The sequence below is a fragment of the Anolis carolinensis genome, chromosome 6, assembly GCF_035594765.1.
Source record: "Anolis carolinensis isolate JA03-04 chromosome 6, rAnoCar3.1.pri, whole genome shotgun sequence".
NCBI lineage: Eukaryota > Metazoa > Chordata > Lepidosauria > Squamata > Dactyloidae > Anolis > Anolis carolinensis.
Genome location: NC_085846.1, coordinates 32,750,344 through 32,767,218, shown reverse-complemented (window position 1 = coordinate 32,767,218; position 16,875 = coordinate 32,750,344). Strand labels below are relative to the sequence as shown.

The 16,875-nt window shown below is 41.1% G+C and overlaps 1 protein-coding gene across 1 annotated transcript in view; it reads left to right on the top strand.

Moving 5' to 3' along the window:
* The window catches only part of rapgefl1 (Rap guanine nucleotide exchange factor like 1), an 83,079-nt gene that overhangs the window by 43,190 nt on the left and 23,014 nt on the right, over positions 1 to 16,875 (top strand). Inside the window, exons 2-8 of the mRNA XM_008113358.3 lie at positions 2,605 to 2,683; positions 6,342 to 6,495; positions 6,854 to 6,951; positions 11,101 to 11,213; positions 13,355 to 13,522; positions 14,392 to 14,489; positions 15,090 to 15,212. Coding sequence (XP_008111565.2) covers positions 2,605 to 2,683; positions 6,342 to 6,495; positions 6,854 to 6,951; positions 11,101 to 11,213; positions 13,355 to 13,522; positions 14,392 to 14,489; positions 15,090 to 15,212 — 833 coding nt within the window. The remainder of the gene's footprint in view (positions 1 to 2,604; positions 2,684 to 6,341; positions 6,496 to 6,853; positions 6,952 to 11,100; positions 11,214 to 13,354; positions 13,523 to 14,391; positions 14,490 to 15,089; positions 15,213 to 16,875) is intronic.

The following is a 16,875-nucleotide window of genomic DNA, read 5'->3' as shown; positions in this document are numbered from 1 at the left end:
GTATACTGGTTATGTCCTATTTTGAGAAAAGGATTTCAAAAGGCACCAGAGACCTTACAGGAACTGACCTCATAGGATCATAGAATCATAGAGTTGGAAGAGACCTCGTGGGCCATCCAGTCCAACTCCCTGCCAAGAAGCAGGACAGTCGCATGCAAACATCCCTGACAGATGGCCATCCAGCCTCTGCTTAAAAGCCTCCAAAGAAGGAGCCTCCGCCACACTCTGGGCAGAGAGTTCCACTACTGAACAGCTCTCACAATTAGGATGTTCTTTGCAATATTCAGGTGGGATCTCCTTTCCTGTAGTTTGAAGCCGTTGTTCTGCATCCTAGTCTCCAGGGCAGCAGAAAACAAGCTTGCTCCCTCCTCCTTATGACTTCCCATCACATATTTATAAATGACCCTTCTCTTTTCTCCTCTCAGCCCTTTCTTCTGTAGGTTAAACATGCCCAGCTCTTTAAGCCAGTCCTCATAGGGCTTGTTCTCCAGACCCTTGATCATTTTAGCTGCCCTCCTCTGGACACATTCCAGCTTGTCAACACCTCCCTTCAATTGCAGTTCCCAGAATCAGACACAGTACTTCAGGTATGGTCTGACCAAGGCGGAATAGACGGGGAGCAGGACTTCCCTGGATCTAGACATTATACTCCTATTGATGCAGGCCAAAATCCCATTGGCTTTTTTAGCTGCCACATTGTTGGCTCATGTTTAACTTGTTGTCCATGAGGACTCCAAGATCTTTTTCACATGTACTGCTGTGGAGCCAGGCGTCCCCCATTCTGTATCTTTGCATTCCATTTTTTCTGCCTAAGTGGAGTATCTTGGATTTGTCCCTGTTGAAGTTCATCTTGTTAGTTTCGGCCCATCTCTCTAATCTGTTAATATTGCTTTGGATTCTGCTCCTGTCTTCTGAAGTATTAGCTATCCCTACCAATTTGGTGTCATCTGCAAACTTGATGATCATACCTTCTAACCCTTCATCTAAGTCATTAATAAAAGACGTTGAACAGAACCAGACAGAACTCTGCTTATGGCACTCCACTCAGCACTTCTTTCCAGGATGAAGTGGAAGCATTGGTGAGCACCCTTTGGGTTCGTTCACTTAGCCAATTACAGATCCACCTAGCTATAGTTTTCCTAGCCCACATTTAACTAGTTTGTTTGCCAGAAGGTCATGGGGGACCTAGTTGAAGACCTTTCTGAAATTCAGATATGCTACATCTACGACGTTCCCTGCATCTACCCAGCTTGTAACTCTATCGAAAAAAGAGTCTCAAATTAAAAAAAAACAACACTCCAGATGCTTTCTATGGATTATTTGCTATGTTTTGAAAGAGCACTGGTTCATTTTGGGTGCAGTTGAGGGTGTTTTTTTTAGTGAATAAGAACCTCCTGCTTACTTCCAATTTTAGAAGAAGGCTTCTCTTTGACCTGCATGGGGGCTAAAATGTGATATAATGCTTAACATTCAAGTATTTAGGGGCAAAAAATATTTGGTTTTGACTTCTAGTAAGTGCAGAAACTAGACTGGGGGCTGCATATGATCCAAGACCACACTTTGCCCATTTTTCCTTTAGTATTTCTGTGGAAGGGAAAATTGCGTATCAAGCGATCTCTGCTGAAAATATGCATTACTTTCACTTAGCAACCATAGTATTTTGGTATTGTGTCCTCCGTGATTCGTGAGCAGGTGAGCGTTGGTGGGTCTCCATATCCTTTTTGGCATATGACTCCCCTCAGCATGACCAGTAGTCATAGATTGTGGAAATGGCAGTCAAGTAATATTTGGAGGTCCACTGTTCCCCATCCTTTTCCGTATTGCTTATCTTCCTTTTCAGCTTTTGACTTGTGACTGTTGCTTCTTTATTATTAGTTTTGTCGTACTGAACAGTAGTAAAAGAAAAATGTATGCAATTGTGATCAAGAGAGTTAGGTTTGTGATTGGGGCTGAAACAACATTGGGGTTGAAGCAAGATTCCTCTCTAAAACATGCACACTTTGCAAAATATGCAGGAACTGATTATGTTTTTATTCATTGTATAAACACTGTTTGCACGTGCTCAGAAACACACTGTTGTCATTTTTCAAAGCTGGCTCCCAGGATAGAAGCAATGGGTACTGAGTTTCGGTGTATATATGATGCATCCTGGCTCAAATAACACCCTAAGAGATGGCACAGAGGTGGAAAGAGTCATTCTGACTTCTTTATTGGAAATGAAAGTTAGCAGCCCTGCCTACCTCAAAAATATTTTCCAAGGTGGAGCCTTTGAAAGCAGTTTGGTTTAGGCTTGTTTCAATATCTGTGTGGCCTCATGCATAGCCTGTTCACATGTCTGTCTGTTTGTTCCATTCTGTTATGCCAGCCTTCTACAACATGGTGCTTTCTAGATCTTGTAGAATCACCTTCCATTATCCTTAACTATTGACCATGTTAGCTGGGGCTGATGGGACTTGTTGTCCAAAGTGGCACCAGATTTGAAGAGAGTGTGTTACATCACTCAAAGAAAGGGCATTTCAACTATCTTGACACTAGTGCGTACCCAGAGGGATGGTGAGACATTGGGATTAACTCTTTCTGTTTTCCTTTCCTGTTTTCTCTTAGATCTGCTCCTCGATGATATTGTCCTCACCCATTCGTTGTTCCTGCCCACGGAGCAGTTCCTGCATCAGCTGCATCAGCAATATCCTTTCCATATATTGTATGGCATATAACATTGGGAAAGTCCCTTTAAGAGTGATTGGGAGGTGAACCAAGAGGAAAGATGACCTTCTAATGCATTTGATTGCAAGAGTAATTTTATCCACCTTATCTTTTCATATTACCCATTTTTTCTGCAGAGAGCTTTATGGACGCACACAGCCCAAGCTGGTTCATTAACACTTACTTTTGTGTGTGAGCTTTCAAATCACCCTCAAATTATGGTGACCCCATGCTTTAGGTTCTTGCAAATTACAGCTCAATTTTTTTTGTTTTTAGGACAGGGGTGGGAATTGTGAGGCCCTACAAGTCTCCCAACAGTCCTGGTCACCACAATCAGTGGTGAGAAACATTGGGATGCATTTAAACAATTACATATCAAGAGCTTCTGGAGGACTCCATACTTTTCACTTCAGTTTTGAAAGAAATTCCCAGTCTTTATGGCAAAAAGTGTTTTAGCCTCATCAGATGAAATACCGGAAGACAAAAAGGAGTTTCTAGTACTCCATCCCCCAACCCGCTTACTACACTCCCAGTTCAGCGTTTCTTGATATGTCAGTGTTCTTTGGCCTAGAAAAAGGTGAATACGTTACATTAATTGAGCAGACAAAAGGAATTTGTCAAGCTTGTAGCTCAAACTGTGAAGTTTCCTCCTACAGATCTGACTCTGCAATTATAGGAAAAATCCTACCCACCTTCTCTGTTTTGACACTTCCCTGTATTAACGTGTTCCACATCTGGATGTGATGCAGTGGGAAGAGAAGGGACTAGTAACCTAATTTTTATTCAAGAGGGGTAAGCTTTTTTTAAGAGACTTCACAACTAAGTGATAGAGATTATGCTTTGCATATGTGAGATGCCAGTTCAGTCGCTGACATCTCCAGTTGAAAAGCATATAGGCCTAGACATTATTATCTCAGAAACTGATTCATGCTTAATGAGGAAGTTTTCAAGCAATGGCAAACCAGAACTCTCTTGTGAATATCCACCTTGAGCTCCCAGAAGTTTGGAGAAGCACTTCTCCCTCTCACGTTTTATGGGAATTGTGAGACAAATACGATTGCTACAAAGCTGGTAGGCTTTCTGAGAAAGCGATTCTCTACATAGGATAGTGTGATGTGGCCGGGAGGGAGCATCACTGAGCCATGTCTTTTCCAGCATCATTCCTAGTTATGTACAATTGGAAAAGAAATCTGCAGTGCTTACAAGATTTTCCCAGTCCCAGTTCTACCTTACTAACTGCTGTTTTAGGGGAGCCAGAAAATAATTATATGCTGTTGGTAGCATGTGTTGAAGATATCCATCTGCTTGTAATAAATGATCATTTTGGTTTAAGCCCAGACAGATTGTGCAGATGCAAAAGTGCTGGAGGCTCCTGAGTGTGTAAGTGTGCAGGGAAGAGAATGTTAATAGGTGTGGTCTATAACCAAACTACTTTCTACCACACACTATACTAAAAGTGTAGTATCGCTGTTCCCTTTTGCACTGATCACCCTACACCAAATTTTCTTTACAGATTACTATGAAAGATAAAATCATTGGCCCTAATTTAGTCCTAACCCTAATTTGTCAAATTAGTTGATGCTTGAATGTGCTTCCCTGAACTCCAAAGAGCAATGTCAATTCTGAGATATAAGAATTTGAGAAAAGGGGATAGGAACACACAGCATACACAAAAAAGGTACAAAAATGTGCCCGATCCAGTTTATTTCACTAAGCAGATTTCAAACTACCAGTAAGCAGTTTTGAATTTCTATTCCCAGAATTTCTGACTCTGAGCTGTGTTTGGCAAGTGATTCTAGGAAGTGAAGGCCAGAGCAGCTGAAGGGCCAAAGGTTGAAAATTAGTGGTCTAATCTCATTTACTGGAGAATTCAAAAGGAAATCCTGGTAATGTTTTCTCAGAAGTAAATTCTGCTTTCTTTAATATAACTTACTGAAAAACCTGCAGTCTTGGTGAATTTTGGTAAATTCAGACAACAGGCAACAATTGTCCCTCTGAATTAACAGTACTCCCGGTTGCCAGAAATACGGGTACTAGTAAATGGAAAGATAACTGTGGAATGTTACCTTCTCCACTTCTGTGATTCTTACTGATTTTATACACATGCATACACATATGTCCAACTTAAAGCATTTTTAGATTTCTACTTGTTTGACCAATTTCAGCTGTTTCTGCCTCTCTATCATTTTTACACAGTCTAGATATCGGCTTTCTTTTTCTGTCTCCCTTGAATTTAGATAAGCTGTGGTTTTTTTGAGACAACAGCTTGTGAACGGCTATTGCAGTTTTAGTTTACATTTTCATCCTCTACCATGTGTTCAGACAATTTTTTTTAATGTGTCAGGAGCAACTTGAGAAACTGCAAGTCACTTCTGGTGTGATAGAATTGGCTGTCTGCGAGGATGTTTTGACCATCTATGTGGGAGGCTTCTCTTATGTCCACACATGGAGCTGGAGCTGATAGAGGGAACTCATCCATGCTCTTCCCAGGTTGGATTCGAACCGGCAACCTTCAGGTCAGCAACCCAACCTTCAAGTCATCAGTCCTGCTGGCACAAGGGTTTAACCCACTGCTCTACGAGGGCTCGTGTTCAGATCACTAACAAAGACCTTGTTGCCCCTTTAACATAACAAGAATAAAGACAGGCTTGGCCTTCTTTAGAATAGCTTAAACTTTGATTTTCTGGTTCATATTTGTTTTTGAATTCAACTGGAATCCTCACTATACTAGATTTTTCACCAGATACCAAGGTCCACTACGTTTTGGTGATTAGGGATTGAAAGGAAATAAACATTAAAGGGGATTGATAACCTTTTAGTGTGCATCTACATAGCAGAATACAGTTCAACACCAGTTTGACTGCCGTGGCTCAATGCTATGACATTCTAAGAAATGTAGTTTAGTGCTCTAGTGCTCTTTGTCAGAGAAGGCTGGAGACTTAATAAAATTACAGCTCCTATGATTCCATATTTGTGACCAGTGTTAGTTACAATGGAATCAAGTTGAATTAATTATACAGTATAGATGCTGCCTTAGTCTCTTTTTCAGATCTGTTATTCTGCACTGGCCTTAGAATCATAAAGTTGGAAGAAACCTCATGGGCCATCCAGTCTAACCTCCTGCCAAGAAGCATTCAGAGCACCCCCAGACAGATGCCCATTCAGCCTCTGTTTAAAAGCCTCCAAAGAAGGAGCCTCCACCACACTCTGGGGCAGCAAGTTCCACTGCTGAATAGCTCTCACAGTTAGGACGTTCTTTCTAATGTTCAGGTGGAATCCCCTTTCCTGTAGGTTGAAGCCATTGTTCTGCGTCCTAGTCTCCAGGGCAGCAGAAAACAACCTTGCTTCCACCTACCTATGACTTCCCCTCACATATTTATACATGGCCATTATGTCACCACACTTTCTCTCACACTGCAGGGATTTAAACCATATGGCTCTCCAGAAGTTGTTGGACTGCAACAGCCTTAGCCTACTCAGTGGTGAGGAATGCTGCAAATTGAAATCCAGTGACATCTGAAGTGCTATGCTATGCTTGTGTGTGTCACATCATGACACTTCGGCTATTCTTCTGTCTCCCAAACCATTGCCTTCTAAAATCTAACCTCATGATTTATCCTTGACCTCCCTGTTGCCACCTTCATGACAGCATCGACAATCCCATTGCCGTCCTGTTGGAAAGAAGGTGAGGCCATGCACCGGAAGCGAGCGGTTTTGGTTATTTTGCTGCACTTCCTTGAGACGTACAAAGGGATCTTGCAGGAGGAGGAGAAAGCAGGCAAAGTCATCAAGGTACTCTGTGGCCTCCTAAGCTAACTCTTGTGAGAACTCAAAACGTGCTTGTTAAAAAATGAATGTCAGATTGCAAGCTTTTGTTATATCAATTCTTAGAGAAAAGTTCTCTCAGGTTAAAAAATTGCAGATTCATTCATTTACTGTTTTTCACTTTCATGAAAACTATGCCCCTAACCCCAACAAATGTGGAAGCCTGACTGTATTTGATCTTTACTATCACATGCAATTTTTCAGCTTTGATACCACTTCTTGAGATGCAATACCGAGTGGTATAAGTGATCATTAAGGAGATGAGGTGCCCCTCTGGTTGTTGTCAGGATGTTCATGGCCCATCTAGCTTTCTTTTGTCTCCCAGGATCTTTATCTGCTCATCATGAAGGACTCCTCTCTCTACCAGAAACTGGAAGAGGAAATTTTGAAGCTGCATCAGCTTGTGGAGACAGTTGAACTTAAGTGAGTAGAATGTGCAAATAGTACCTGCAGAACTTGAGCTACCTTGCAGTACTTTTAACTAAATTAATTATGTTGATGAAGCATTAACATTAATTAAGTTAATTATGTTAATGAAGCTTATTAATCCAAAACTTCTTTTAAAAATGTGTGAGAGAAAAGAGTTCTAACTTCCTAGAACTGAAATTTGGGAATCAAATCTCAGAGGTTGTGTGAATACAAGAAGAAACAGCACTGGGAGAACAGATTTTAATAGTCCATCTCTTGGCCATTCTCTCAATCATATCATTTGTAGTGTTTTGAGCATTGGACTACAATTCTAGAAACTAGGGTCTGATTCCCTGCTCGGCATTGGAATCTAGTGATAGGTTCACCATAGGTCAGAAGCAACTTGAAGGCACACAACAACATTTGTAGATGAGTTTCAGCCCTTAAAATGGAAATAATGGCAATTATGCTTACCCTTTCTATCACCCAGATGACAACAATCCTGCCACCCACTCTACAACAATGTACCTTTCTGTTGATGCATAGACATAGTGGCTTTCAGAAGACAAGTTAATAGGAGACAGAGATCATAACTAGATTCTCTGCTTGTAACTTATTCTGTTAATGACATGCTTCTGAATTGTGGTGGGGAATTCGTGACTTAAGTTGAAGAAGATAAAAGGTTGCCATCTTGCAAACTAAGCAGTCTAGTTGTGTCTTTAATGGTATGGATGCCTACCAGCCTTGTTTTTCCCCGAGTCTGCTTTCCTCCCACACAGGGAGGGACACATCATTCCCACCCTTGTACTAAAGAAGCAGTTGGGTAGTGATGACAGTGGTGGGAGCTTAGAATTTGCTTTCCCTGGATTTATTCACATTGCACAATTACAGCACCATGATTTCCCTTGGAATTCCTTTGGAATCCTGTCTGTAGTTTGGTGAGGTTCTGGAGCTCACTGGATGACAATTCCTCATGCACCTCCCTCAAGTGCAAATCCTCGGATTACTTAGGAGGCTATTTTGGTAGTTATAGTGGAATAATCGTGCTACAGTTGTGTTTGTACTGAACCAAGTAGGATGTTAATGTTGTCCCACTGTAGAGGGCTGAAAGATGGAAGAATAATGGTCGGAGTATTTTTAGTTCTGTCACTGTAGTACCTAACACATTGGTGGCAACTTTGGAATTCAGGAAACAAGACTACACATGTCTTAAATAACAGCCATTTAGTTAAAATAGCTTGAAAAATAGAGAAGCTGCTAACTTTATAAGAACATCTATAATACAGCATGCCCCAACTTTATTTTCCAACTTCATCACTATGACACTGCACTTTGTTGATGGGAAGCTTCCTACTAGCGTGGAAATCATCTATCGAACAAATGACAAATTTCATTTCAGCAGACTGAAAGCCAAAACCAAGGTCACAACAATGTTTGTTATAGAACTCCAGTATGCTGATGATAATGCAATCTATATTCCTTCAGAAGAAGACCTACAAGCCACTCTAAACAGCTTTGCAAAAGCATATGAAAAGCTTGGCCTCCCACTCAACATTGAGAAAACCAAAGTTCTCTTTCAGCAGGCACCATCCAGTCCCTCTGCAATGCCAGAAATATAGCTTAATGCTGTAATGCTGGAAAATGTTAACAATTTCTGCTATCTTGGCAGTCACTTCTCCACAAAAGTCAACATCAACACTGAAATACAACACTGTCTGAGCTTTGTGAATGCAGCATTTTTTCGAATGAAACAGAGAATGTTTGAGGATCAACACATTCATAAGGATACCAAGATGCTTGTTTATAAAGCATTTTTCCTACCAACCCTGTTATATGCATGTGAAACTTGGACCGTCTACAGATGTCACACTCAACTTCTGGAACTATTCCATCAACAAATAATCCTGCAAATCTCTTGGGAAGAAGACAGTCGTACAAATGTCAGCGTGCTGGAAGAAGCAAAGACCACCAGCATTGCAGTGATGATCCTCCGCCATCAACTTGGCTGGACTGGCCACGTTGTCCGAATGCCCAATCACTGTCTCCCAATGCAATTACTATACTTTCAACTCAAGAATGGAAAATGGAATATTGGTGGGCAGGAAAAGAGATTTAAAGATGAGTTTAAAGCTAACTTTAAAAACTGTGGCATAGACACCGAAAACTGGGAATCTCTGGCCCTCAAGTGCTCTAACTGGAGACCAGCTGTTACCAACAGTGCTGTGGAATTCAAAGAGGCATGAATGGGGGGCGAAAGGGAGAAATGTGTCAAGAGGAAGGTGAGTCAAGCCAAACACTGTCAGGACTGCATTCCACCTGGAAATGAATGTCCTCACTGCAAAAGAACATGCGGATCAAGAATGGATTTCTACACTCACCTACGGACCCACCAAGACCCTACACTTGGAAGGCAGTCATATTCGGCCACAAGGTGTAGCCTATGATGATGATGACGACTACAGCATGACATCAATTTGATAGTGTGTTAGCAGCAAAAAATCTTAGACTGGTCAGATTCTGAGTGTTCAGAAGATTAGGAAAGGGATACTGGAATAGATTCAGAGGGCCCAGAGGAGGACAGAAGTGGCCTAGAGAAAGTTGTTTTGAAATTTCCTGGCAGTTCCCATGGGACTGGAGAAAGTGATATCAGTTCTCATGAGAACCTGCCAGAAGTGCAGGCTGAGAGAAATGTGGGAGACAAATGTTTGTCTAGGTCAAGGCACTTGGAACTGCAGAGACAGGACATGCAACAAAGACAGACTCACTTTCCTCAGATAGTTAGAAGTAAGGAGAGGAAAAGCAGGTGTGTGAGAAATGATGTCATGGGAGGGATTGAGGCCTTTTAAAGTGATTCCTGCTGGTACAATCCTTTGTAAGAACAAATTTGTATTCAGCTGAACAGCTCTTGACTTTTGATCCTATGTTCTTGAAATTCATGTATTCAGGTTTCTAAGTTTGTTCTTGCTTCTAGTTCATGTGTGGCATAGGCTGCCTGCCTTGAATTCAAGCTATCTTGTTTATGGATATATTTGTGGATTGACCCTGGAGACTGTATTTGAACGGATTTTGGACTCTCGGCTATCTTGGAAATAACCTTTTGAACTTTTGATTCTCTTTTTTTGAATTTGCTTATTTTTTATATATACTCTTCTTGAAATAAACTTCTGTTTACTGGATTACCTGGACAGAGTGTGGTTTGTGGCGAGAAGGTGTTTCAGGGCTCTAGTGCAATACCTAGTAAGGTATTTTTGACTTCATTCCTAATTACTCTGGTGTTCCACTAGAACTATCATTCACAGTAACTTGAAAAGAGGTTCTGAGGGAAATATAGTTCGGGGGAGTACATTAGCCTTTTTAGCACAGAGTTTTAAGTGTCTACTAAACTAGAAGTCCAATTATTCCCTAGAATGGGTCATCACAGTTACAGTCCTGTAAGACTTGTAATGCACATGTACCTTTAGGAATTCAAAAGTAGCCTAATTAACCATTTCCTTGGTTTCTGTGGGAGCGATGCAGGCTCTAACCTGAAAGTTAGCAAGGCCAGCTAGCACAAGGCCAGAAGTCTTCTCAGCTCCTTCTCTGAAAGGAACAGCACACAAGAGTCCCAAAATGTCTGAATAATGGTAATCTATTTTGAATGTCTTTTGATAACATTGAGCAAGGGTCAGTTCCATAACTGCCCCAGACTCCTAACATGTTGTAACAAAAGTGTATTTAATAAGTCTTTCACTTCTTTATACCCTCCAACTCTCATAATTTGGTGGAGATAGCCCTGATCAAACCTCTGCCAACCCACTTTTTCAGCTGTTTCTCATCACTTCCCCCCTTTTTCCTTATTTTATTTTAGTTGCTTCAAACTAAACTCAAAGTGAAAAAATTGTTTGCATTCAGTTAATTCAGCAGGATGGAGAGGAGGGTGTGGAGTCTTCTAAGCTGAGTCAAAAGCGAATCATTGCAGTCTCCTCTTCTTCATTTATAGCATTACCCATCTTGTCTTAAATATGAGCTTATTTGACTACATATGTGAACATCTTTATGACAGTTTAGAGGGTATAATTCTCTTAAAACTATATTAATTTCATGATTCTCTGAAACCATGATTCATTTTGCAGCTGGAGTGAGCCACTCATCTTTTGGCTTCTAAACCTTGCTTTCTGTCTACAGGGTGACTGAAGAAAGCCATCCTCCCAGCAAACAGGTCAAACCTCTCTTCAGGCATTTCCGGCGCATTGATTCGTGCCTTCAGACACGGGTTGCTTTTCGTGGGTCAGATGAAAGTGAGTATTAAAGCAGCAGTGGGAATGGTCTATCTGTAGGCAATCACTCTTGGACGAGTATGATTGTTTTCCAAGGCTACTGGGTGGTAGGCCCGTAAGTGACTGTGGAGACCTATTCTGGATCCACGTGATCTTTCACAATTAGGATATAGCTTTCCAGATGGACGATGGTCAGGGCAAGGGTTTGTTTGATGCACCTTTCTCTTTCTGCATTTCTTTTGCCCCATATTTGTGGCTCTTCAAAATCCATAGCACTGTTGGTAACAGCTTCCCAGTTCTTGGTGTTTATGCCACATTTGTTAAGGTTAGGTCCAAGCTCATCTTTAAATCTCTTTTGTTGTCCACTGACAATACATTTTCTGTTCTTGAACTGAGAATAAAGTAACTGCTTTGGAAAATGGTAATTCACACAAGATGGCCAGTCAGCAGTGGGAATGGTGTAGCCCTCTCAATAAGGTTGAAACTCCTGACTGCCCTTGTAAGCATAGCCAATAGGGAAGGAATGCTAGGAGCTACAGTTACACCACATAGAGAGGGCCACATCATTTCCTGCCAGGGAGCGGAGTGAGCTCCCACTGTTAGCTCTAGTTTCTGCCAATCTTGCAGTTCGAAAACCTGTAAATGTGAGATCACTAGGTACTACTTGGGTGGGAAGGTAATGGTGCTCCATGCAGTCATTCCAGCCACATGACCTTGGAGGTGTCTATGGACAACGCCGGCCCTTCAACTTAGAAATGGAGATGAGCACAAATCCTCAGAGTCAAACACGACTAGACATAACGTCAGGGGAAAACCTTTACTAGTAAAGAAATAGTTAGGAGGCGATTCATGGAATTCAGAATTTGATTGTTTCTTCAAATCTGATTAATTCAGTGAATAAAAGTTCTGAATAATTTCATTCTCAAATATTTATTTTTAAATCAATGGTGGCCAGCCTGTGGTCTTCCAGTTCTTGAAATACATGTTCCATCAGTCTCATCCTATATAGTCAGTGATGTGGGATTTGAGAAATCGCTGTCCAGCAACAGGTAGCCAACCCCCACTTTATCTGGGTAAAAACATGTAGTATTCAGAGTATCATAGCTTAGTACTGGCTGCAACATTTGGTAGTAGTTCTCCATTACCATTTCAAACAGGTTTTCCCCCTTACTGACCTTACAGAGAGATGCAAGGATATAATTTTTCTAAACAAAGGATATTGGGACACCTGCAGTAGGGAGAAATGTTGAAAGAATACTATTAAAGGTTTACAAGGTGTCAGGTAGCATATATGAAATTGAGTCATAAAAATCTGTATAAATTGTTGCTGTTTGCCTTCAAGTCATTTTTGACAGTCGAAATTCTATAAGAGTTTTCTTGATAGAATTTGTTGTATTGGTTTTACTGTAAGCTGCTTTAAACCTTGCCTTAAAGAGAAAAAGCAAGGTATAAATAATAATACTACTCATGTTGATCTTGGTGGGACAACTGTGATAGAGGGAGCTGGACCTTGACTGGGCAGGATTTTATGAGCCACCTTCAGTTCCCAGTATCACCTTCCTTACTGAAATACGATAATAAGATCCTGCCAGGAGCAAACCAATGGGTTTCAGCCTTCTACCATCAGAAGCTGGGTCAGACCTTGGCAAAGTTACTTCTTTAGGGTACCAAGATCCCCAAAAGGCATGCTGTTTGGGGGATTTGGGAGATTATAGTCCAAAAACGTAACTTAATTAAGCTCTGCTGGACCAAGATTTTATGCCCGATGAAGCTTCTGAGTAGTTAATGAGGGCAGCCCAACATAAAGCATATTATCATACTTCAGCCTCTAAGTCTGATATGTTAGTGAAGGTGCCTGAACTTGTATCAGTGAGGAAAGGACACCACTTCTTGCAAGTGTTGCTGGTATTGGTGTGAATCCAGAAAGCACTTCAAGGCTTTGAAGATGAGAGGAGACGGAGGTCTATTATGCCCCCATCAGTGCTACAGGATCCCTACTATTTCAAACTCTCTCCAGATTTCGTTTGTTGATATTCTGACCCCCAGTGTCTAACCACAGTCAGATATAGGAAAATATTGATATTAGTAAGAATTAAACCATCACTGTTGTCCCATTCCAGCTGAAAATTCCATGCCTCGGCCTTTTCTTGCCTTTTTTCTAGTATTCTGCCGTGTCTACATGCCCGACCACTCCTATGTCACAATTCGCAGTCGCCTCTCGGCTTCTGTGCAGGACATCCTTTCTTCAGTGACAGAGAAGCTCCAGTATTCTGATGAACAGCCCTCACGAGAAGAGGCTCTCATCCTGGTGTCAGTAGCATCATCAGGAGGTAACTGTCTCACCAGGAATGTGTGTGGGGACAAATTAACAGAAACTCCTTACCTACCTGGAGGACCTAGAGATTGCAAGAAAGGCATTCTCTCAGGTTTAAAAATGCATTTTTATTTGTGGTGTTTTTTCACAGACTTTTCTTGAGTGGAAGTCATCATTAAAGGAGCAAAAGCACAGCAAAAGTTGGTAATTGTGCTACCTAGTGCTGACAAAGCCTTATTAGGATTTGTAGACATTTCAGACTCACTTGGGCAATCTGGATAAATGAGACTGTAGCAATTAATTAAAAGTGTATGATTGGCAATTATGGTGGACAGTTGCAACTAAATATGATTGACAGGTATTTCAGCACAAGAAGTTTAGAAAACCATCTTTTCCAAACTGGTATTTGTTTTGCCTGGGGCAGGGAGTGGAGATAGGAAGGTGAGTCCGTGTGTTTGGAAGATCTTTTCATTAAATAACTGGAGAAATTCCAGAATTAAAATACAAAACTACAGACAGGATCATCTAGGCATCTGATTTCCAACAGTTTAGTTATAGTTGTCCAAATTGTTTTGATGAAGCAGGCTACGATGAGCTCCTGTTCTAAAATCTGTCTATACACAGTCCAAACCCCATTGTGTTGTGGACATTTGTATCAAGATATCTTGAATAAGTGAACCAAGTTATTTTTAGCGGAAAATTGGGTGTGGGTGGAACTTGATCTGCAAATGAATTTGAATTGGAAAGATAATTTTCCCAGATTCTCTCAAATTATGAATCAAAAACTATTGACCAAAATTCTCTAATTGAAATGTTTTGGGAATTTCTGGTAAAGTGCATGACAGCTCATATCATTCAGTAAGCTATTTTTTTCTTAAACACCAGAGAAATCTGTGCTACAGCCCAATGAAGAGTGTGTTTTCACAACGTTGGGGATAAACAGCCATCTCTTTGCCTGCACTAAGGAATCTTTTCCATCCCTGGTGAGTCAATTCTTTCTTCCTGGCCTCAACTTATGGACTTACAGCTCCTGAAATCACCCAGCCAGAGTGGCCAATGGAATTTTGGGGATTGTAGTCCAAAAAGGTCACTTTTGCTAGCTCTGTGTCTGATCTTTTGCTTTTCTGTATTACTCTCTTGGCTTACAGAGCAGAACCCTAGTTTGCATTTCTGTAATACGAGTGCTATATCTGTCTAGCCAGTGGTGGGTGCATTTGAATTCTTGTCACTTTGATTTTACACAATTATAGTACTGTGAGTTCATTTTAATGACCTTGGCTGCATCCTGTGGGATCCTGGGATTAGCAATTTGATGAGGAACCAGACCTCTCTAGCTAAGAATTTTAAATTTCCTTCCCCTAAACTACAAATCCCAGATTTCATATATCAGAAATGGAATCACAATGTTATAATCAGACAGTGTGAAAGAAACCTCTGTTGCAGTTATGTGTATCCATGTGTGTCAGAATGCTGCAATTGTTAGAAAGAGTTCTCTCTGCCCCTGAACATTATAAATATATCAAACCCTTTTAGTTCATGCTTCTAAATGTTTCTCTTCCTACCAAATTTGTTCTATTATTTAGGTCCCTCTCCCTGATGAAATCCAGGTGTCTCCAGGTGACACAGAAATCCACCGTGTTGAGGCTGAAGACGTGGCAAATCACCTTACAGCCTTCCACTGGGAGTTATTCCGCTGTGTTCATGAGGTGAGAAAGCTGAAGCTGTCGACTAGTAGGCGAAGAAATAAGAACTGGTCTAGTAGATTTTTGGAGTGTTTCACAGTTCAGTTAAGAACTGAGAACCAGGTCTTCTGGAAGGCCCAATAGCTGTCCTAAACACCACAATCCAAACCCTGGCTCAGTAGCATTCTGGAGCGAAGACTCCTATTATCAGGTCTTAGCTTGGACCAGAGCTGGACCTCCCATTAGACAGAGTGAGCTCACTACTTCAGGCAGTTAAGGAAAATAAGTAAAAGCAGCTACTCGATGCAACTGGTCTATGTGTGTATGTCAGGCAAACTGCTCTAAATCCCTTAAAATGTCACCAGATTCAGTAGTGGACACTGTCCTTCCTTAGTATCTAAGTAAGGTTCTTATGTTCGTGTGTGGAATTGGAAGAAGGCAAGAGCTCATTTGAGAAAAAATCACATAAACATATTCACTTTGAAATGTACACTGTTATATGTGTCATTCTTGAGCATTTCAATCAGCTTTCAGAAACAGAGAGAGAATTGTTCAGTGGGTCTTGGCCTCATTTTCCACCTTCAGCTTACAGTCTTACAGTTTTCACCTTCAGTCTCACATGACTGAAAATTCTTCTATATTTTAAAAAGTCTTCACTGTGTAGTAGAAGTGTTACCATTGTAGGCCCTCCACATTTGCAAGTTTCATTTTCTTTTCTTCAGATATGATTATTTGTGAACTCGATTAATATGGTTTGTCTGCAGCAGACGTTGACCACAGAGTTGCAGTAGAGCAGTGGTTCTCAACCTGGGGTCCCCAGATGTTTTTGATCTACAACGCCCAGAAATCCCAGCCAGTTTACCAGATGTCAGAGGGCTGAACGCTAAAAACATCTGGAGACCTAGGTTGAGAACCACTGCAGTAGAAATTCCTAGTGAGGTGTTCTTTCAGGTTAGAAAACAGTGTTTTGTATGCAACGTTTTCTCCCTTTTGTGCGGATTTTATTCTCCTATCGTCATCTAATGTGCGTGGCTGGCTATATAACAGGAGAAAAGACTTACTAGGCTATATTTTAGAGGAAGGAACTGGTAAAACCACTTCTGGATATTCCTTCTCTTGGAAAACTATCAAATTCATGGGGCCACAATAAGTCAATAGGCAACTTGAAGGCACATATACTCAGTGAAGTAAGATTCAACCAACAATCTAATCAGCTTCTGTATATATAGAATCAGGAAGGAGGTGGCATTCATCCCAGGCAACAAAATATCTTGGGTTTACCTTCTGAATGAGATCTAGTGTCAAGGACAGAACGCCACAAGATTCAAAGTAACAGAGTTTATTAGATTACAGAACTCAAAAATGCCCGTAAAACACAAGGGCCAGGCAGTTTTTGCCTTTAGGAGCAAAAAGGGGCAAAAGTAAATGTTCAAAAGATAAACCGGATTAAACCGGAGTTTAATCCGGGTAAAAACAAACTGCTTGCTTCAGCCTGGGTATAAACGAAACGAAAGCCAAGGAACAAAAGATACAAAGAATGCAACTAATTGGCAGCAGATTCCTCTCTGCTGCCAACACTGTGCTTAGAGTAACTTGCGTCGCTCCCCCACACACACAGCAGACAGGATCTCCAACACGAGTAAATCAGCCAAGGATTGTAGCAGTTGAGTAGACCAGTTCCGTTCCG